We start from the raw sequence: 24,679 nt of genomic DNA on the forward strand, positions 1-24,679 counted from the left end.
AATCCAAAGTCATTAGCCTTGTGTCACTTTATTTTTTTTTTTAAGATATTATTTATTTGAGAGAGAGCACAAGAATACAAGAGGAGGGGGAGGGTAAGATGCAGAGAAGAAAAGCAGATTCCCTGGTGAAGATAGCCCAGGATCTCAAGATCATGACCTCAGCTGAAGGCAGATGCTTAACCAATTGAGCCACCCAGGTGCCCCCTCATGTCACTTTTAAAGTCTCAAAGACAACCCCATTCCTACTCACCAGCATCATTATAAATATATTAATAATACAATGGAAGTAGGCAGGCAGAAGCTAAAGCCAGATGTTAAAAAAATAAAAAACATTGTGAGCCAGGCTTAGGATAACAAGGAAAAGAGCAGCATTAACCCTCTTCCTAGATCATGGAAAGAGTAAAAGGTCCTTTTTATTCCTCTCGAAGCCACATCCAGAGGGGGCACCTCTCCCCATTCCTTGATAAATAACCTCCATACTCTAATCTAGCCAAAGATTCTGTCCTCCTTTTCTTCCATCCATTTTCTTCTCTTCATTCCAATTCTAATGAATTTAGTTTTCTGTCGTGTGACTTCTTTTCTCTCCAAATTCCTTTATCTTTTCCCTTTTCCTTCTGGGTTTTTTTTCCTCCATCTGTTTACATATCTGGGTTTCTAATTCCACAAGGCAGGCAAACACACTCTGGTTAATCAAATAAATTCTATGTTGAAATGGAAACAACAAAATGTGTCCCTCTAATTTCCCCAATATAACACTTGCACAATACATACCTATTTCCTAGTAATGCTGCTGCCTCTCACTCAGAAGAGCTTAAAAAGTTTAATTACTAACAAATGAGTTTACTAAAAATAAATTGATAAATAATTGAATATATGGACTCATAGAGAACTATTATCTAAATTGGCACTTCCCAACATTTATTTCTTAAAAGCAATAGTCCAACAAGGTGTTCCACAAAAAAAAATAATGGTGTCATGGTCAAATCACAAATTACACTAGGCTCGTAAAAGAATCTAAGAAATCTTGAAGTGAAGAAATTTAACTTTATTATCCAGCTTTTCCCAAACAAACCTAAGCTAATGAGTCCCTTTTTCTGCAACATCTATTAATACCTCACAGAACATGCACTTAGGAAATATTAATCCTAACCACTGATGAAAATATATCATGTAAAATATTACTTAATCTTATAATCTTAATAGTTCTCAAATGTGAGAACTTTTGAAAAGCAAAAATGAATTTACAGAGAAAATAATTAGCCTGCTAGGTGAAATTTACCCTTGGTAGGTTAAAGTGACGCACTTTAAATATCACAAGTATACTGACCTCATCGAGATTCATTTAAGAATTATACTGAAATCGGGCAGCCCAGGTGGCTCAGCGGTTTAGCACCGCCTTCAGCCCAGGGCCTGATCCTGGAGACCCGGGATTGAGTTCCACGTCGGGTTCCCTGCATGGAGCCCACTTCTCCCTCTGCCTGCGTCTCTGCCTCTCTCTTTCTCTCTCTCTCTCATAAATAAAATAAATAAATAAATAAATAAATAAATAAATAAAATAGAATAGAATAGAATTATACTGAAATCACCACTTGTGATTTATTTTTTTGAAAGGGAATGAGGAGCAAAATTTTCCCTAATGTCAAGTGTTATCACATGGAATATTCTACAAATATTAAGATATAAGACTATCCTCATTTCTCCTTCATTTATTTTTATGTTTGATCTTCTCAAGTGAGAGAAAAGAATGAGATTTTGTGACTTACAAAACCTAATCACTACATAGACATGTTACATATTTATTGGAATGCATGTTATACAAAATAAAAAATTTTATGAAAATATGTCAATTTTCCCTTTAAGGTTAATTACCAATTATTTACTTCACAGGTTTTAAAGAGTATATGTTAAAGTACACACATTTTACCTGAAAGCTCCGTAAAGTGGTCTGTACCAACAGACAAATGAACAAGGAGTAAAAAGCAAGAACCACAGGATACTCAATCCAAAATCAACCCCTCTTGTAGGATCAACACAAAACCAAGCCAAGCATCCGAAGATATTTAGAAACAGTGTTACAGCGTGGACTGTGGAATCAAAGAACAAAATAGAAAAGAAACATTTATATTCAATTTATGAATTCATTCAACAAAAATTGTAAATGAAAAAATTCTTCCTAAGAACCAATGTACTCTACCACATTTCCAGTTAGTATCTTTCAAAACATTGCTGTTTCTTACACGTTTGATTTGAAAATAGTATATACAGGAAAGAGTCCTAATACACACCCTGTTTGGCAAAAATTCTTTTGGCCCTCTCCTAATGGGCAACTACCAGAGAAGCGGTGCCTTAGGAGATTCTTCCTGGGGAAGAAAACACCTGATGTGTCTCCTGATCCAAGATCCTGCCAGGAAAAAGAACCAGGTCTTGGAGGGAAAAGATCCCACATTTTGAGTTACCTTTCTGCAGACTAGACCTACAAACCCCCCAGAGTAGACTATACAAGGAGGAGAAAACTGCATTATAACATTTTTAAGCAATAAAATTAACTAGAATCACTGAACTGAAAATACTAACAGTAGCAACTTGAGGGACTATATATAGTCAGTCTCTAAGGATTTCATCTTCTTAAGGTTAACATTTTTTAAAAATGCTGCAATAAAAACGGTATTTTGGTGGAGGATTAAACTTACTTTTAAAGAAAGGAAATAATGCATTTCAGCTGCTGTGGCAGACCTTTCTTTTAATTAACACAGTTAATGGAAAACTCTTTATATGACTCTTTATATGTTGTTAATAATTATATACCCAGAAAGGCCTAAAACAAAAAATCTGAGTATCATCTAACTATACTTTGATCCTAAAGAACTACATTTGCCCATTTTAATTAATAACTTTTTTAAAGGATTTTTTAATAATGTATTCACAGGCTGAATTAAAAGAAATACATTTTTTCAAAAATTTAAATCATATTCAATATAAATTATTAGTACAACAAAAATATACCAACTACTAAATTAAAAATTAATACAAAACTTAGTAAATCCAAACACAAAAATCCCAACTTACATTAAAAACTTTATAATCTTTTCAACTTATTATTAAATAAAACCAGTAATTAACAAAACAAGATCAAAACATACATTAAAGGATGTCTCTAAATTTGCTTTACAAACTAGATAAATATACAAACTCTAGAATAAGAAAAAGGGCACCAGAGGAAGAATAAAATGAAAACATGTGGGTTATAGAGATAAACCACTGAACTAATAAACCTCTACATTTCAATTTTTAGCTATAAAAATACAGGAGCTATTCCATGTTGAAATCTCCATTCCATTCTGTTACACAAAGAAGACTGACTCTTCCTTATTAACTTTATGACCACTAGGATTTCAAACTCTCATGAAGACTAGCTTCCTAAGAAATTTACTTATGATCTTTTGCCTCAAAAAAAGGAATTCTGTCAATGGCTTAAAAACAGATTTCAAAAGACCGTGAAACAGAGTATTATTATTTTTTAACACTAAATAGCATCCAACTGCCTAAAAAAGTTTTACATATTCACAACATTATGATTCAAATTTCAACCTTGAGAGAATTTTTAAAGGTCTATCTTCTAATTTGCCTAAGAAAGAATATATGGGTATGTATATTTAAAGTTCATTAAAAATTCTTTCAACTATTGATAAAAATATCAATTTAATTTTGTGTAATATATTAAAATTTCTTTCTAAATGTTTTCATAGTAATGAAAAACCATGACAATAAGTCATTTATTTCTAGAAAAAAATAAAACGTTCAGGCCTACTTACTAAACAGTCTACTTATACACAGATCAAGAAATATACAGAAAAGCAAGGCAAGTGAAATTTGTGATTCTGTGTTGCTGATTTCAATTCCATTACAATCCACTTGGTGGATTCCAGCTATCCATACAACACTAAAGATATTTTTAGGGCATTTTGTTTACATGATTTGTAAGTTGAATGACTCAACTTCATATAAAATTTCAATTGCTTTATTAAAGCACTCAAATCTGTTATCACTGAACCTAAATTTGCAACTATCCCTACAATATTCTTCTTGATAAGCTTTGCATTCCAACACAGACACCTAACATATGCAGATTTTAAACGGTATAATTATCTTCTTTACTAACTGATCTTTAAATGGCTTCTTTTCTTTTTTTTTTTTTTTTTTAATTCAAGAATATACTCAAAGAGGTTAAGATTCATTTCACAGTAATAGTTCTAATTGCTTCAGTTCCTTTATCAAGTAAATTATTTCAAGTAAGGTATCTTTGAAAGTATATCTTCATCTTATTTGGGTTTGGTATTTTGTAGGTTGTATATAACATGGAAATCTAGACTCTGGGTTCTGGAGTCAAGCTATCCATTCCAACCCTAATTGTTGTGTATTCTTGAACAAATTACTCCAATTCTCTCTGCTTTGGCTTCCTTATCTATAAAACTAAGTATTATAGTACCTACTTCATAGGGTAGTTAGGAGTTAACAATATCATGTATATAAAGCGATTAGTACTATATCTGGTACAAATAAAGCCTCAATAAATGTTCTCTTTCATTATAATTATTATTAGAGTATGAATAATACTTGCACTTGAATAATAAGCACTTGTTAACTCTGAAATCATTAAGAGGTTGACACTTCTTGAAAATAACTTATTAAAACAATCTCCATTTTATGAAATTTACAAATATCACTGAGCTGGTATTAGATCTTACCTTATCCCAGTACTGTTTTTTAAAATATTGAGATCTCTTTATATATAATTAAGAGATCTGTCAATTCAACCGAATTAAGAAAAACTATATTCTAAACACCTCAGAAAGTTATATATTTATAAAACAAAATAGACCTATTTTGAAACAATTAGCACAAGTAGCCATTCAGTTAAAATTAACCATCTTTTCCATTCAATCTCTATATACTAAATTCCTTATAGAATTTTCTTACAACCCCTATCTCCCCCATCCAAAATATGTTTTTCCACTGAATCAAAGAACTTATACTTAAAATTCCAGGCCAATTTCTTCCCATTAAAAAATAATTTTTACATATACGCATATATGTTGATTAAATAAAATATATAGGTTGTTTACATGTACACATACAAAATCAAAACCTTTAATATTAAAAGTATACAATACTACTTTCACTGGTGATTTAGCAAGATACTAGGTCAACAACAAAATCTCAAAGAGAAACTAAGAGTTAATGTACTTATCCATAAGGAATTGCTACTCACATTGTAAAATAACTTTATATATACGAAGAATGCTCCTAAAAGATTTTGAGGAAAACCGTCTCATTTATTTAGGAGGGGGAAAAAACAGCTCCCTAATTTTATAATAACATGCATAAATTTCTCCATCAAGAATGTATATTACAAATTATCCATTAGTCCAGCAGTTATGCAGGTGAGAAGTCATGACAGCTACACCCTCTAACTAACATACTAACATTAAATGGTGCTGAGACTACTGTTTGGAATAAAAGTAAAACAGAGAATAAGTGGGAATTCTGTGTATGTAGAATAAACTCTTAACAGCTTGACATTTTATTTTAGTATTACATGAGTTGAAATTATTTCAAAACAAGGCAAGTACCACAGCCTAATAAATGTGTGTCCTAATGTTCTATTTAGTAAAATATCCTACATTAACTAGGTACTTCCAATAATAAAAGTACTTATCAACCACTTGAAAGTGAAAAGTAAATTATGCTCAAAGCTCTGAGAAAAATGATATTTTGTAGCCCCTTTAAAAAGTCATAATGCTTTAATAGAATTTTTTAGACAGCCTTCATATGTATAAAAATAGTGCAATTTTTTCAAAACAAATATAACCTAGATAGTATTTTACAACTATTCCTTTTTCCTCAAAAAATACATTATATGTGACAGAGAAGTCCCTTCCTCAAAAGAATGCCAGTTCTCCTTTGTTTTCCTCAGCTTAGATTGTCATATTCAATATAATTTTGCAGTACCTAAATATGTTCCACTCCGAAAATTAAGAGCTATACAAAAAGACCATTTGTGATACTATCCTTGATATCTGAATTCCAAAAAGGAGGGTTTTTAACAATAAAAAAACTCTGTTGAATATACACATTTTATACTCACACATCCACAAGTAGTACATAATCTTTACTGTCTTCTGGAATTCTACAGGAATGTCTACAGAAAAATCCTGGTAAAAACAAGGTCCCACAGGAAAATTGCCAGGAAGAGGTGGCCAATTATTTTTTCTGCCTGCAAATTTTAAAAAAATTATATTAGGACCAATATGTGCTATTCTTATTCTTGGTTTCATAACAAAGAACATTATTTGTTCTTTTAATAGATGTTTTATAAATCAAATACTGTATCTCTACATTCCTATATATGTATAGCTTTGAAAGCTAAGCTTTGCATTTTTAAAAATTTTCCCAAAGTAGGGGCACCTGGCTGGTTCAGTCAACAGAGCATGAGACTCTTGATCTAGGGTTGTGGGTTCAAACTCCATGTTGGGTATAGATTACTTACAAATAAAATCTTAAAAAAAAATTTCCCCAGAGCATCTTTAGAAAACATTAATATATGTACAGCTGATATACAGACACAAAAAAAAAAGAGCACAAAGACATACCCTGTGACTCTACCCTAAAAACAAATCTATTTCTCCAAGTCCTAAGCGTCTGGCTGTCATGTGAATGCCATGCAGTTTTTAAATATCTACAACTTCCTCCTCAGCATCTTAAGTCTTTGAATATAATTCCTAGTCAATGTGAAGAAGGAAGACCAGCGTAAAATCTTCTGAGTTTTCTACTGTTAACTCCATGAAGAAACAACACAATTAACTAATACCAAAGACTCAAATTTGGAAATCTCAAAATCTGACAAAAATAATATTCAAGGGATCCCTGGGTGGCGCAGCGGTTGAGCACCTGCCTTTGGCCCAGGGCGCGATCCTGGAGACCCGGGATCGAATCCCACGTCGGGCTCCCTGCATGGAGCCTGCTTCTCCCTCTGCCTATGTCTCTGCCTCTCTCTCTCTCTCTGTGTGACTATCATGAATAAATAAATAAAATCTTTAAAAAAATAATAATAATATTCAAAATATACATTAAGAAAGCCATAAAACTAGGAGAAAACATGAAACAGGAGAAGGAAGCTAAGGAATTATAACACCTTCAAAAACCTAAAGGAAAAACAAATTCAAACTATGAGGAGGGAAAATGTGTCTACATAAAGACATGAAACTGAAAATAGAGATTGGGAAGTGATGGGAACAATAAAAACACTAAAATTAAAGCAAGAAGTCAAAACATTAAAAACAGAAGGTAAACACAAAAAAAAAAAAGGCCACTTCTCATTTTAGAAATTTTTGCCACAATTTTTGAAAATTCGATTTTATATACTTTATATAGACTAAGAAAATTTTACAGTGGAAAACAAGAATGACCTATGTCTGATTCTTTCCAACATGTCTCTGCTATTTATAATTCTTTCCAAATTTTATATTCATTTTTCTTACAAGTCTCATAATATTTGAGAGGAGGAAAGAATAGTAATGTTAGAAGTAGGATCTGAGAACAGAAGTGCCTAGCCATTTATTGGCTAGGGGGCTTTGAGTACCTTAAACTCTTGAAGACTGTAAAATCTGAAGACATCTGTAAAATCTTATGTTTCTTCATAAATTTAAGAGTAGAAATAACAAGAGAATAGCAACTATATCACCCTTCAGAGAACTGTACTAATAATTAAATGAGTTAGTAAGTACTTACATGAATTTCCTACTCTGAATTTCCTACTCTGTTACTATCTTTACTAAAATATCTCCCATAGAGATAACTTATATTAGTCAATACTAAGGACATAGGACAGGTTTTATTACAGGTATTTCAGAAACACTGATCTCAAATAAACCTTTAATTTCTCCTTTTAAGATATTGTCTCCAGTGTCACAAGCAACAAAATGGCCAAGGATAAATGTGTCCTCAGAAGGCCCTAGGCTTACATGCTTTTTTTTTTAATAATCTTTGAATATATAAATTTTATTTTTAGTTTTTAAATTTGTTAATTAACACAGTGTAATATTATTTTTAGGTGTACATTATAATGGTTCAACACTTTCATACAACACCTGATACTCATCACAGCAAAGGTTCTCCTTAACCACCATTCTCACCCACCTCCCCTCTGGTAACCATAGAGTTTATTCTCTATAGTTTTCCACAGTGTTTCTGGATTTGTGTCGCTTTTTGCCCCCTATGATCAGTAGTTTTATTTAATTCCACATATGAGTGAAATCATATGGTATTTTTCATTCTCTGACTTAGGCTTACACAGTCTAAGATATGGAAGAAATAGTTCAGTATATTGTTGTGGACTAAGCCCCGTCATTCCATCACTATCTTAGACATAGTAACAATGACTTGTCTAGCTCTTTATCCCTTCTAGGCCAGACACTGCTACCTTTCTCTAAGATACTCCCTTGAAGTGCCCTTTAGTAGTCACAGTCTGCACAGATTTCATAGCAAATGATCAATTCAGTACTTCTTTCTTTGGCATCACTGAGAAGGCTTCCCAGAGTCATGCCACACATTTTTTTAACATGATTTGGCAGGTATGTTATAGTTTTGAGGACAAGGGCAGATAATTAGAAACTGGGCTGAATAAACAAAAGGTAAGAGTCAAATTTAGGGCACCCTCCCATTGTACTCTTAAAGCTTCAATAGATTCAAAGAGGGCCCAAGTGCAGGATCAAAGACTTCTGGCCAAAATCTAAAATTATCATATGCACATTTACTTCCTGTGTTGATAAAGCTAACATTGTTTTAATCAAAAAACTATGCAAATCAGCCAAGATCAGAGAGCTACAGAGTAACAAGTTGGAAATCTGCTGTCTGATCTTGCTAGAACAGGAAAAAAGGGCATGGCCTTGTCCATAAACCAGAATGACTTAGAGCTAGCATAGGCATAATTTAAGTGTTTCAAAGTTATTTTTATTTCAAATTTCTTTGGATACTACCATGTTGACTGAGATTTTGCATTTCTCGTTCTCGACGATCTAATTCTGCTGCTTTTCTTTCTAGCTCTTCTTGGCGCTTAAGAAGCTCAGCTTGGGCCAAGGCATGTTCCTTAAACAAACAAACAAAATATCAATGCATGAATAGGTTGTCAGAGGTAGAAAATCCTGTAACACTACTATACTATCTACCTTTTTTTAAGTTAATTCATTTTTTAGTCATCTCTACACCCATTATGGGGCTCGAACTCACAATCCCAAGATCAAGAGGCATACAGTATTCAAAACTTAATTCAAATGCTCTTCCAAAATACAGGAATTCACTTAAGATTACAGTTTCAAAAGATAATATGGAGATATTTGACTGATTTTGGCTTTTTTGTTATGAAAACTGTCAGTGAGACTATTGGGCATATTAGAACAGAACAAAATTCTATCAGTAAGAGTAATCAGAGTCCTAATTGGGAAAATAAAATCAAAGTGACCTCTGTGCATAAATGAGAATGAAGAACAGAGAGAACAACTGAGGCAAAACAGACAAATGGAGAAATGACCACTGAATTGCCTCTTAAGAATTGGCTTGAACAGTACCTAAGGTTTCCAATGCAAGAATATATAGTATCTTCTATTTTAGAAGACAAGGAGATGAAGGAGGATATGATTAAGAAATTCTGGGGATGCCTGGGTGGCTCAGGAGTTGGGTGTCTGCCTTTGGCTCAGGGCATGATCCTGGGATCAAGTCCCAAATGAGGTTCCCTCTGAGAAGCCTGCTTCTCCTTCTGCCTGTGTCTCTGCCTCTTTCTCTGTGTTTCTCATGAATAAATAAATAAAATCTTAAAAAAAAAAAAAGAAGAAGAAAAAAAAATTCTGGTCTGTAACTCCATCTGCCTTTATGTAAGATGAGATATCTTCTTCATCTCCTTTATTCTCATATTTTTGTCATCTGTTACTTCTTACCACTGTCCTTTCCTTAGCCATTACAACTCTTTTCCAATAGTTTCTATTATCCTATCATTGGTTTTATAATAGCACTATGCATTAAACAGTGAAACCAAAGTAACAAAGATTTCCCTCAACAACTGTGCATCAGGAAGATATATGAATTCAACAGCTGCTAATAATACAGTGAAGCAAATATTATAAGCTGAAAAGAGAACTGTATTATAGGGTTGATAAACTAGCTAACCCAAACTCAAAAAGTAAATTAAAAATTAAATAAAGAAAAGAAATCAAGCCAACTTATAAAGAATTCTTTGAAGATGCTATTTATATTGTAATTTCCAATACAAATCTACCCACATAACATGAACTAACCTTTGCAATCTGTGTATAAGCTGGATGTTCCTCCGTTGGTTTCATTATTGCTGGTTGTGTACTGGGGACGTTAGGCATTTTCACAGTGCCTGGTGGAGGCTAGGAAGATTAAGAAAAGGACAAATTATGTAACACAGAGATCCAATTTTAACTTCTTTAAAAAGGCCTAACCCCAACAAAAAGCAAAATGCCAAGAATTCCTCTCTTCCTCCTCTAGTTTGTGGTATAGTGCTGCTTCAGTTCTCCATCTCTATCTCTATTTTCCCAAATTCATTCTTCAACTCTCCTCCCGGATGCTGGATGCCAAGCGTAAAAACACAAAACAAAATCTTTAGGTATTCCTTTTTAGTACAACACAGATAGCACCAAACTGAAGAATTTACATTAAGGTTAACTCTTTCCACTAAAGAAAGGTACATGCCTGGCTAGAAAGATAGCAGAGTAGGAGGAACCTAAGCTCAGCAACTCCCACAGATACAACTAGATTTCCACATCAACAGAAATAATCCAGAAACAGTCCAAGGACTGGCACAACAAACTCCACAACTAGGGATGCCTGGGTGATTCAGTAGTTGAGCGTCTGCCTTTGGCTCAGGTTGTGATCCCAGAGTCCTGGGATCAAGTCCTGCATCGGGCTCCTTGCGAGGAGCCTGCTTCTCCCTCTGCCTGTGTCTCTCTCTGCCCCTCTCTCTGCGTAACTGTGTGTCTCTCATGAATAAATAAAATCTTAAAAAAAAAAAAAAAACTCCACACCTAAGGCAAGGAAGAGGCCATATCAAAGAAGGTATGAAGGGTGAAGATGCAGTCTGATAGCAAAAAGGACCACAGTCAGCCTCGGTGAAGAAGGAGCCAGGGGCACAGAAAAGAGCGGAAAACAGACTTTCACACTGGGGAGCCTGCTAACAGGAAGGATGAATCTCCGTAATATCTGCCTTTTAAATTTCATGAGTTCTTAAAACCAGCAGGACTAAACCCAGAATTTTAAAAACCAGCATGCTCAGCTCTGGAAGAGCCCAAAAGATGTTAGGAAACAAGAGTCCCTCATCTTAATGAGACACCATGAAAAATAGCCTATGCAGATGCAGTACAGAACCAGCAGTTTGAAAAATGCCATGGGCAGGTAAGAAGGAGAATAATTTGCACATCTCAGAGCATGGCCTGAGGAGACAGGGATTATGGAAAGATCTCTCCAGGAACAAAGGAGCTGAAAAGGTGACATTTTCCTCCCCTGCCCCTAGCATAAGTAACAGTCACCTAAGGAAACCAGAGCTGTGTGGATACATGCTACTTAACTTGCTTATACCAAGCCCAGCCACCTGTGTTTTGGCAGATCAGCCCTTCCCAGTTATGCGCCCCACCCCCCCCACCCCTCAAATCCTGGTGCTATGGTGTCTCTCCCTGAGAAGACCAGTGCAAACCCAGCCAAAACCACATCTCCTGACCTGCTTATTTTGCAGGACTCAGTTCCAGCAGGGGCAGATATCATTTCACAAGTAGACCACTGCACACCTTGCTACTCAACAATAGGTAAAGAAAGCAACAGCAAATAAATGGACTAAAGGAAAAAGATGCTGAAACTCAACAGAGCACATGCAATACACATGCCCTAAACCACCACCCTGGGGAACAATGACACTGCACTGCAGGGCACTATAATACCTCTTCTTCAAAGGCTATTAAGAGTAAGATAAGTAGCTGACTTCTAACACACAGAAACAGACACAGAGAGTCAAAGTAAGACAGAGTAACATCCTCCAAATCAAAGAAAAACACCAAACCACAGCAATAGACCAAAGAAAAATGAATAAGATATCTGATAGAAAATTTAAAATAGTGATCATAAAGATATTCACTGGACTGGAGAAAAGAGTGGAGGACTTCAGTAAGACCCTTAACATAGAGATTTAAAAAGAACTAGAAGTCAATAATACAATGAGTGAAATTAAAAATACACCTGATAAGAATAAATAGCAGGCTAGATGAAGCCAAAGAATGAATTAGTGATCTGGAAGATAGAGTAATACAAAGTAACCAAGTTGAACAAGGGAAAGAAAGTATGCAAATTGAGAATAGAGAATTCAGCAATTCCATCAAGCATAACAACATCCACATTACAGGGATCTCAGGAGAGAGGCAGAAAATTTATACTAAGAAATAGTAAATGAAAACTTCCCTAATGTGAAGAAGGTAACAGATATCCAGATCCAGGAAGCAGAGATACCCCAAAAACTTCAACCCAAGGAGGTCCACACCAAGACACATAGCAATTAAAATGGCAAAAAGTAGAGATAAAGAAAAAATGTTTAAATCAGCAAGAGAAAAGAAGACCATTACATACAAGGAAAATCACATAAGGCTACAAGCGAATTTTTCAGCAACAACTTTGCAGGCCAGAAAGGAGTGGCATGATACATTCAAACTGCTAAAAGGGAAAAATCTGCAGCCAGAATGCTCTATCCAGTAAGGCTATCATTCAGAATAGAAAGAGAGACAAAGAGCTTCTCAAACAGACCACTAAACCAGCCCTATAAGAAATTTTAAAGAGGACTCTGAGTGGAAACAAAAGATCGTAAGTGAAAGTATGAAAAGTAAAAAACACAAAAGCAGTAAAAATAAGTATTTCTGTAAAAATCATTCAAGAGATTAGTAAAATAAAAGGATATGAAATATGACATTATATACCTAAAAGGTGGGAGGAAGAGGAGTAAAGAATGGGTTTAACCTTAAGCAACCATCAACTTAATATAGACTGCTATATGGAGAAGATGTTACATACAAAGATAATGGTAACCACAAATCAAAACTCAGTAATAAATATACAAATACTAAAGAGAAAGAGATCTAAGCATATCATCAAAGAAAGCCAATGAACCTGAAAGACAGCAAGAATCAGAGAAAATCTATAGAAACAACTACAAAACAAATAACAAAATGGCAATGATTACATATCTATCAATAATTACTTTGAATGTAAATTGACTAAATGTTCCAATCAAAAGACACAGGATGACAGGGTGAATATACAAATAAGACCCATCTATATGTTGCCTACAACAGACTCATTTCAGACCAAAAGGCACCTGCAGATTGAAAGTGAGGGAACAGAAAAACATTTATCATGCAAATAGATGCCAAGGAAAGCCAGGGTAAACAATATTTATATGGACAAAACAAAGAACACAAGAGACAAAGAAGGACATTATGTAATAATAAAGGGGACAATCCAACAATAAGATACGACAATTGTAAGTATTTATGCATCCAACACAGAAGCACCCAAATACATAAAATGGTTAACAAATACAAAGGAACTAATTGATAGTAATACAATAATGGCAATAGTAGGGGGCTTTAACACCCTACTTGCATCCATGAGATACAGAGAGAGAGAGAGGCAGAGACATAGGCAAAGGGAGAAGCAGGCTCCATGCAGGGAGCCCCCAATGTGGGATTCAATCCTGGGACTCCAGGATCACGCCCTGAGCCAAGGCAGATGCTTAACCACTGAGTGACCCAGGCGTCCCTAGGAGCTGGTTCTGTGACAAGATCAACAAAACTGATAAATTAAAGACTCATTACAAAAAAGGGGGAGGAGCTGCCCAAATAAACAAAATTACTAATGAAAGATGAGAAATGACAACCAACACCAAGGAAATACAAACAATTTTAACAGTATATTATGAAAACCTATATGCCAAAAAACTGGACATCTTAAAAAAAATGGATAAATTCCTGGAAATATATAACATGCCAAAAATTAAAGCAGGAAGAAACAGAAAATTTGAAGAGACCAACCTCCAGCAAAGAAATTGAATCAGTAGTCAAAAAACTCCCAAAAACCTAAGTCCAGGACCAGACAACTTCACAGGAAAATTCTACCAAACATTTAAGGATGAGTTAAGACCTATTCTTCTCAAACTTTCCCAAAAAATACAAGAGGAAGGAAGACCTCCAAATTCATTTTATGAGACTGGTATCCCCAATACCAAAACCAGATAAAGAGAACTACAGGCCAGTATCTTTGATGAATATAGATGGGAAAATCCTTAACAAAATATTAACAAAATAAATCCAACAATGTATTTTAAAAAATAATACACCATAATCAAGTGGAATTTACTCCCAGTATGCAAGCGTGGTTCAATAATTACAAATCCATCAGTGTGATACATCACATCAATAGGAGAAATGATAGAAACTATATGATCATTGCAATAGATGCAGAAAAAAGCATTTCAGAAAGTACAATATTCATTCACGGACAAAAACCCTCAACAAGGTAAATCTAGGAAGAACATACCTCAACATAATAAAGGCCTTATACTAAAAACCCACAGCTAATGGGGAAAAACTGAGAGCTCTTCCTCAGGTTAGGAACAAGAAAAGGATGTCCACTCTTACCACTTTCATTCAACATAGTATAGGCAGTCCTAGCCACAGCAATCCTACAATAAAAAGAAATAAAAGGCTGGGGGACCTGGGTGGCTCAGTTAGTTGAGTGTCTGACTCTTATTTTGGTTCAGGTCATGAACCAACCAAGGTTGTGAGATCAGGCCCCAAGTCACACTCCGTTCTCAGTGTAGAGTCAGCTTCTTTTTTTTTTTTTTTTTTTTAAAACAACTGTTTCCTTTTTTTAAATTTTTTATTTATTTATGATAGTCAGAGAGAGAGAGGCAGAGACACAGGCAGAGGGAGAAGCAGGCTCCATGCACCGGGAGCCTGATGTGGGATTCGATCCCGGGTCTCCAGGATCGCGCCCTGGCCCAAAGGCAGGCGCCAAACCGCTGCGCCACCCAGGGATCCCATAGAGTCAGCTTCTGATTCCTCTCCCTTACCCTGTGTCTCATGTGGATGCATGAGGCCATGTCCATGTTCGTGTTCTTGCACTCTCTCTCTCTTTCTCAAAATAAGTAAAACCTTTAGGGGAAAAAAGGGAAATAAAAGGTATCCAAATTGGTAAGGAAGAAGTAAAACTTTCACTATTTGCAGAGGACATGATACCCTATATAGAAAACCCTAAAGACTCTGCCAAAAACTTACTTAAACTGATAAATGAACTCAGTAAAGCTGCAGGATACAAGTATCAATGTACAGAAATCTGTTGCATTACTCCTTTTTTTTAAGAGAGGGAGAGTGGGAGAAAGGGCAGAGGGAAAGGGAGAGAGAGAATCCTAAATGGGCTCTGGGGGATTATCTCACAACCCTGAGATCATGACATGAGCTGAAATCAAGAGTCAGTCACTCAACCGACTGAGCCACCCAGTGCCCCTGTTGCATTTCTATATACTAATAATGAAGCAGCAGAAAAAAAAAGATTAAGAAGACAATCCCATTTACAATACACCAAAGATACTAAGATACTAAGATACCTAGGAAAGGTAAACAAAGGTTTTTCACCTAAACAAAAAGGTGAAAGAGTTATACTCTGAAAACTATAAAACACTAATAAAAGTAAGTGAAGATGACACACAAAGAAATGGAAAGACATTCCATGCTCATGGATTAGGAGAACAATTATTGTTAAAATGTCTATCCTACCCAAAGCAATCTACACATTTCATGCAATCTCTATCAAAATACCAATAGCATTTTTCACAAAACAAACAATCCTAAAATTTGTATGGAACCACAATGACCTCAAATAACCAAAGCAATCTTGAAAAACAAAACTGGAGTTATTACAATCCCAGATTTCAAGTTATACTATTAAGTGTTAGTAGTTAAAACAGGATCCACTGGCATAAAAACATATTAATACATCAATAAAAAGAACACAAAATCCAGAAATAAACCCACAAGTATATGGCTGATTAATCTCTAACAAAGGGGAATGAATATATACAATGGCAAGAAGACAATTTCTCCAATAAATAGTGTTGGGAAACCTGGAGTGCCACATGCAAAAGACTGAAACTGGATCACTTTCTTTCACCATACACAAACTAAACTTAAGATAGATTAAAGATCTAAATATGAGACCTGAAACAGTAAAAATCCTAGAAAATAGCACAGGTAGTAATTATTCTAACATCAGCTAACAATATATTTCTAGATATATCTCCTGAGGCAAAGGAAATAAAAGCGAAAATAAAACACCTGCATCAAAATAAACTTCTGCACAGTGAAGGAAACAATCAAAAAAATTTTTTATTGGAGTTCAATTTGCCAACATATAGCATAACACCCAGTGCTCATCCCGCCAAGTGCCCCCACTCAGTGCCTATCACCCAGTCACCCCAACCCCCCACCCACCTCCCCTTCCCCTTGTTCATTTCCCAGAGTTAGGTGTCTCCCATGTTTTGTCACCCTCACTGATATTTTCACTCATTTTCTCTCCTTTCCCCTGGAGGGTATTATGCTGAGTGACATAAGTCAATCAGAGAAGGACAACCATTATATGATCTCATTCATTTGTGGAATATAAAAAATAGTGAAAGGGAATAAAGAGGAAACAATCAACAAATTTAAAAGGCAATCTATACAATGGGAGAAGATATCTGCAATGACCTCAAATACGTAAAGAATTTATACATCTCAACGCCAAAAAAACAAGTAATCCAATTAAAATGGGTGAAGTCATTAACAGATACTTCTCTAAAGAAGACATCCAAATGGACAAGAGATACATGAAACAGTGCTCAAAATCACTCATCAGGGAAATGCAAATCAAAACTACAAAGAAACCACCTCACACAGATCAGAATGGCTAAACTCAAAAACACAAAAAACAATGTTGGCAACAATGTGAAGAAAAAGAAACCTTCTTGCACTGTTGGTGGGAATGCAAATTTGTGCTAATTTCCACTGTGGAAAACTGCATGGCAGTTCCTCAAAAAATTAAAAATATAACCACTCTACAATCCAGGAATTAACACTCCTGGGTTATTTACCAAAAATACCTAAGCACTAGTTCAAAGGGATACATGCACCTCTATGTTTACTGCAACATTATTTTCAATAGCCAAATTATGGAAGCAACCCAAGTGTCCATCCATAGATGAAGAGATAAAAATGTATATACATATACATAGACTGCAATATTATTCAACCATGAAAAAGAATGAAATCTTGCCATTTGCAACAACATAGATAGATCAAGAGAATATAATGCTGAGTGAAAGAAGTCAGAAAAAGACAAATACATTATGATCTTATTTGTATGTGGAATTTAAGAAACAAATGAGGGCAGCCCCGGTGGCCCAGCGGTTTAAGCGCCACCTTCAGCCTGGGGTGTGATCCTGGAGACCCAGGATGGAGTCCCACGTCGGGCTCCCTGAATGAAGCCTGCTTCTCCCTCTGCCTCTCTCTCTCTCTCTCTGTCATGAATAAATAAAATCTTAAAAAAAAAAAAAAAAACAAATGAGCAAATGAAAAAAGAAAGATCAACCAAGAAACAGACTCTTTACTATAGAGAACAAACTGATGGTTATTCACAGAGGAGGTGGGTAGAAGGATAAGTGAAATAGGGGACGGGGATTAAAGAGTACACTTATCATGATTTTTTTAAAAAATGATATCCCAAAAAAGTAAATAGGAGTGCTTTTGACAGAAATCGATCAATGCCCTTTGAAAGACTAAGAAAGGAGGCTTTAGGGAGATAGAAAATAAACTGCACAACCTCCACTTCCAATGAGGACCAGTAGTATTTGAAAGCAGCTGCAAGATAAAAGAGCAAATAGATATTTACAAGACCATCAAAGGGGAACTGGCCAACTTACTGTATAAATATACCATGCAGTCATCAAAAGGAATGAGTTAGAGATACAGAAGACTGCCTTTTAAATAATAAATGAAATAAAGTGAACTATAGAATGAATGCATATAACTGTTTTTTTGCTTTTATAAATACACACTTGTACACACCCAGAAAAACAGATGGAAGCTCTCAGCAAACTGGTATCAGGGGAATTTGTACATTTCGCTTTATATACTTCTCTATTATTTGCCTCCCCCCTCATAATATACTTTTTTTAAATTAAAAAATTTATTTTTGGGATCCCTGGGTGGCGCAGCGGTTTGGCGCCTGCCTTTGGCCCAGGGCACGGTCCTGGATATCCGGAATCGAATCCCACGTCAGGCTCCCAGTGCATGGAGCCTGCTTCTCCCTCTGCCTGTGTCTCTGCCTCTCTCTCTCTCACTGTGTGCCTATCATAAATAAATAAAGGTTTAAAAAAATTATTTTTAAAGTACTCTTTTAAATGGCCATAGGAGGAGGAAAAGAGAAAGAAAGCACACAAGCAAGCAGCTGCAAAGAGAAGCTCAAAGTTCAGAACTATCAACGCCAGAAGACTGCCAACAATGTACCGGGATACTATCCTGACGCAGCAAGTAGCAGTCCTAAAAAGGAAGCCAGGCACAAGAGAAGAAATAACTGAGAATACAACTAATTCTTAAATTCATATGAAAAAGCCAAGGACTAAAAATAGGTCAAAAAATTTTGAGAAAGAGGAGGGCAGATCTATGATATCAAAGCTTATTATAAGGAGATAGTAATTAAGAAGGTGGTACAGATGGCAAAGATACAGAAATCCACCAATGAAGAGAAGGGACACAGAAATAAACCCACACAAATGCAGAAACTTGATACCCAACAGAGGAGACACTCTAAGTCAGTGGAGGAATAACGTAGTAGTCAATAAATGATGCCAGGAAAACTGGCTACCCCGAAATAACAGTTAAACTAAATTTCCTATTTCATATCACACAAAAATAAGCTCCAGGTGGATGATCTAAAAGTGAAAAAGCAAAACTTACACGTTTAGGAAAAAATATACGCGAATATTTTTATGAACTTAGGGTACATAAGAGCTTTTGAATGTAAGTGAGCTCTAGAAATTTCTGTGTATTTTGTCTATGATGTATCTCAAGTGCCTAAAACAATGCTTGGAACACAGCAGATCCTCATTAAGTACCTGTTAAATTAAGATTAGAAAAACACACAAACAAGATAGACAAGTTCAACTACAGTATCCGCCGCTTTCTGTAAGTTCCCTTTATATCACTTATAAAGTAACAGCTTTTTTCATAAAATTGAAGAAAATCAGATTTCTTTAGATTAGTGAAAACAGGTACTAATGTAGGTCTTTTGTAAAAGTAGTGTAACATGAAATTTCAGAAAGCACTTTATGCCATTTTGGTTTACGAATAGTTTCATAGGTATGCTCTACTTTTCAAAGTAGGGAGAACCTGTATATTCAAACTTAACAAGTGAAAAGCCAAATCACAGACTAGAGAAAATTGGTTATAATGCATATATAATGCTACCCAAAATACATAAAGAATTGCTACAAATCCACAGAACTATTAACTATTAATAGAAAAATGAGCATAAGATCTGGACAGACAATACAAAGAAAGAAAACAGGAATGGTCAATAAAAATATTAATAGTTCAAACTCACTTGGTAATCAACAAATGAAAAAAATAGTGACATATTTCACAATGATGAGGTTGAAAAACATCAAGTCCAAAATATCAAAATTTGGAATTCCAGTATAAATACAATGACAGCATATATAAAAATTAAAGCATATAACCAAGACAGCATTTCAAAAGCAATGAGAACAGCCAAGATTATCAAAATGGTGCCAAAACAATTATTTAAATAAATGGTTTTTGGGGAAAAATCAGTTTTCTGTACCACACCACAATAAATCTCAAGTGGATATTTTTTTGTTAAACTATTAAAACAGAACATAGCATAGTACATATAATATAGAAAACTTTTTGATCTTGGGTTGGAGCAAAGGTATTCTAAATATTTTAAAGGGATGAGGGGGAAGAAATCATAATGAAAAGGCAATATATCTAGTAAATATTTAGAAGTTAAATGATATAGAATATTTCATAACCACGATTAAAAGGCAAGATCTAATAAGCAACACATGTAATGGTCAATTGGTTAAAACATTTCATTACATACAAATCAATTTTAAAAATGGATGAATATCCATTTTATGTAAGATCTGTATGTATATAAGTTACTGAGAAAGACTACATTTTAAAAAGCCCTTAACAAGCAGCTTACAAAATACATACAAAAAATAAACATATTAAAAATGTTAACCCCTCATTTGTAATCAAAAAAATGTAAGCTTCATCTAATTATTTTTTAGATCATTACTACCATACAATTATCATGTTTTGGAAAAGATGTGGTAAAGTGAGTATTCTTATACATTGATAATGAGTGTATAAATGAGTTTATATAATAATCTTAGAGCTTAATTTAGTATTATGTGCAACAGCCATAGAAGTATTTATATTCTATGACTCACAAATAGCCAGTTTTTTAAAAATATCACAAATAGCCAGTTTAAAAAAAATAATGGCCCTTAAGTCTCACTCTCTTGGTTTAATATGTAGAGACAACAGAACAATGACCATATAAAACGACTAGCAAAGTTAGTCTGGCAGAAAAATCACATAAGAAATTATCCAAAAATTCACCCAAGGTGAAAACTTATTTTAAATTCTTTACTGCTTTAAATAACAAATGAAGCATCAAAGACAATTCATAAGATAAAGATGAAGACTCGATTAGAGCTAATAACTTGATATATGTGAGATGTAGAATAGCAATGAGAAAGATTGGAGAGACACAAATATCTGAGAGCAGTTATATTAATCTAATAGCTATTATGCTAATAATTTCTTCAAATCTGTACATGTTAGCTAGATCACCGTCCTGTTCTGGGATTCAGTATTTTAGCCACCTCAAAACAAGTAAAGCTCTGGCCACAATCTTTAAAGACCTATATTGATGATGGCTTCTAATTCTACTTCAACTTTTCACCTTTGCACATGCAGTAAAAAGAAAACTAATGAAACTATCCACTCAAGACTTCCATTCCTGCAAAGGCATCAATATTGGAAAGGAAGAGGGGATCCCTAGGTGGCTCAGCAGTTTAGCGCCACCTTCAGCCCGGGCCTGATCCCGGGTCCTCAGATGGAGTCCCACATTGTGCTTCCTGCATGGAGCCTGCTTCTCCCTCTGCCTGTGTCTCTGCCTCTCTCTCTCTCTCTCTTCTCCCTCTGCCTGTGTCTCTGCCTCTCTCTCTCTGTGTCTCTCATGAATAAATAAATATTTTTAAAAATTGGAAAGGAAATATAATTATCATTTTTTATTGATCTTACATACATAAAATCCTAAAAGTCTGTCAAAAACTGTTAGAATCAATGATTTCTATAAAGTGGCAGGATACAAAATCAACACAAATAAATCAGTTGCATTCCTTTACATTCATGATGAAGCACTGGAATAAGAAAGCCATACACGGAAGAATCAAAAACAATAAAATAGGGCAGCCTGGGTGGCTCAGCGGTTTAGCGCAGCTTTCAGCCCAGGGTGTGGTCCTAGAGACCCAGGATCCAGTTCAGCCCAGGGTGTGGTCCTAGAGACCCAGGATCCAGTCCCACGTCAGGCTCCCTGCACGGAGCCTACTTCTCCCTCTGCCTGTGTCTCTGCCTCTCTCTCTCTCTCTCTCTCTGTCTCTCATGAATAAATAAATAAAATTTAAAAAAAATACAATAGGTGATGGGGTAAAAGAGTACACTTATCACGATGAGCCAAACAACGTGTGGAACTGCTGAATATTGCACATCTGAAACTAACATAACACTCTATATTAACTATCCTGGAATTAAAACTTTAAAAACCTCAATTTTTAAAACTTGGCATTTTAACTGGGATTCCATCAATATAAAAATGTTTTGTACAACAAAGGAAACAGTCAACAAAACTAAAAAGCTACAGAATAGAAGATATTTGCAAATGTCTTATCAGATAAAGAGCTAGAATCCAAAATCTATATAAAGAACTCACCAAACTCAACACCAAAAAACAAACAAAAAAACAGTCAAGAAATGGGCAGAAGATGCAAACAGACATTTCTCCAAAGACGACATACAAATGGACAACAGACACATGAAAAAATGTTTGAAATGTAGAGACAACAAATGAAAAAATGACAAATTTGTCAAAAATGACAAATGAAAAACATTTTTCATTTCAAAATACACTCTGGCTCAATATAATTAAGAACATTATAACAATCAAGGTAACACAGTAATATAGAGATTTTTCTATCACCTAATGAGCTCTCTGCACTGAAAATTCTAAAGATGTTTCACTATTAAATAAATAATGCAGAAGATCTCTTCAAGGCTCTGGTCCATGAGTTATCTTTCTGATGCGCAAATATATGTTCTCCTTCCTGATTTTCTTCTATATTCTAAACACACCTATTCAAGAAAATTTCTCCTTGTTTTTTCCTGTTCTCTTCCATCAGTGAACCAATAAAGTGTAAGTTTACTCAGGGTCTAAAGCAATGGTTCTTAATGTGTTTATAGATACCCTGCATCTATAAACCCCTGATACTTTTTGAATATGCAAAATCTGGGGCGCCTGGGTTTGTTGATTAAGCATTTGACTCCTGATTTCAGCTCAGATCATGATCTCAGGGTCCCGCGCCAGGGATCCATGCTCAGAATGGAGTCCGCTTGAGATTTTCTCTCTCCCTCTCCTGCCCCTTCCCCCATCCCCCAGCTTGCTTGCTCACACTCTCTCAAGCAATAAATAATAAATAAATCTTTTAAAAACGCAGACTCTGGTCCCCACTATGAACACACAGATTCAAAAACTCAAGGGGATGAGGAGAAAAGGTTTACATTTTAAAAGAAGCTATCCAGATGGACTTTTAGAAACCTTGAAATTTGAGAACACCTCTCTAAGGCAACAAAGTTCAAGAGACTGCCAAAAGAAACCTAAAACTTTTGCAACTTTCATTGACTTTTTCAGTCTCTGAGCAGACAGGAACTGACTGTGGCTATGCTTAACATATAGATCCTCTTGTTATGAAGGGTGGTGGAGGGATCCCTGGGTGGCGCAGCGGTTTGGCGCCTGCCTTTGGCCCAGGGCGCGATCCTGGAGACCCAGGATCGAATCCCATATCAGGCTCCCGGTGCATGGAGCCTGCTTCTCCCTCTGCCTATGTCTCTGCCTCTCTCTCTCTCTCTCTCTGTATGACTATCATTAATAAAATAAAAGTTTAAAAAAATAATAAAATAAAATAAAATATGAAGGGTGGTGGAAATTACACATATTAATGTCAGAATCAAGACAAATAGCAATAATTTTATCAGAATAGATAACCATGTTAAAACAAGGCTTTTAAAGATTGGAATACTTGGGGGGAAGAGGTGCCCAATAGGATGAAAGAAGAAATATACATGAATGGGAGTTTCCAAGTAAAGAAAGGCAAATGCAAAATAAATAAATAAATAAATAAATAATAAATAAATAAATAAATAAATAAATAATAAAGATAAATGAATGGAAGAGGCATGACCATACATATTCATACATACATGAATCAAACATTTATTGATCAACTACAATGTCCAACAGTTAATAGACATTTGAGATACGTTAATGAACAAAACAAGTAGACATCCTATTCTCTTGGAGTTTACATTCTAGCAATGGAAGATAAACAATATACATAATAAATACATTTTAGAGTATCTCAAAAAGCAATACATTTGATGGAACAACAATAACAAAAAACAGGTAAAGGTATCGTGAATAAAGGTTGAGTGGATTTAATTTTATAAAGGTGGTCAGGGAAGTCACTATTTGAGTAAATAAATACTTTATGCAAGTGAAGAAGTCAATCTTGCAGGTGTCTGGGGGAGGACCATCTTAGAAGGAATGAATAAGCCAGTGCAAAGTGAGAAGAATGCCTGACGTATTTAACCAATACCAGTGTGCTGGATATAGGAATACATGAGGGAAAGAGTGTAAAGAGATAAAGAACAGAAAGGTGTTAGGAACCAGATTCTTTTAAGGAGTCTTGATTTTACTAGGAAGAAAATTAAAAGCTACTAAAGAGGGCAGCCCGGGTGGCTCAGCGGTTTAGTGCCTGCCTTCGGCCCAGGGTGTGATCCTGGAGTCCAGGAATCGAGTCCCACATCTGGCTCTCTGCATGGAGCCTGCTTCTCTCTCTGCCTGTGTCTCTGCCCCTCTCTCTGTGTGTCTCTCATGAATAAATAAATAAAATATTTTTAAAAAAATAAAAAATAAAAGCTACTGAAGAGTTAACAGGAGACTGAAATAGTCAACTTTAAGGGATCTCATGATACTGAGTTGAAAAGCACCAAAATGAGGCAAAGGTGGAAGGAGAGAGATTAGCTAGGAAACCACCACTGCAGTAATCCAGGCAAGGGATGATCACATCTCAAGCCAAGTAGTGGCTATGGAGAAAAAGAATCAGATTTTGATGTATTTTTAAGGGAGAGCCAACAGGATTTCCTGAAAGGATGATGTAATATAC

At 35.2% G+C, this 24,679-nt stretch overlaps 1 protein-coding gene across 3 annotated transcripts in view; it reads right to left on the reverse strand.

The window, feature by feature from the left end:
• The window catches only part of SCAMP1 (secretory carrier membrane protein 1), a 120,769-nt gene that overhangs the window by 54,542 nt on the left and 41,548 nt on the right, over nt 1–24,679 (reverse strand). For 2 of the 3 annotated variants that reach the window (XM_025437241.3, XM_025437242.3), the window contains 4 exons: nt 10,347–10,445; nt 9,036–9,144; nt 6,146–6,274; nt 1,925–2,084 (listed from right to left, as the gene is read on the reverse strand). In XM_025437241.3, coding sequence (XP_025293026.1) covers nt 1,925–2,084; nt 6,146–6,274; nt 9,036–9,144; nt 10,347–10,445 — 497 coding nt within the window. The remainder of the gene's footprint in view (nt 1–1,924; nt 2,085–6,145; nt 6,275–9,035; nt 9,145–10,346; nt 10,446–24,679) is intronic. The other variant, XM_025437243.3, reaches the window with a different exon arrangement.

This window comes from Canis lupus, chromosome 3, assembly GCF_003254725.2.
Source record: "Canis lupus dingo isolate Sandy chromosome 3, ASM325472v2, whole genome shotgun sequence".
Lineage (NCBI taxonomy): Eukaryota > Metazoa > Chordata > Mammalia > Carnivora > Canidae > Canis > Canis lupus.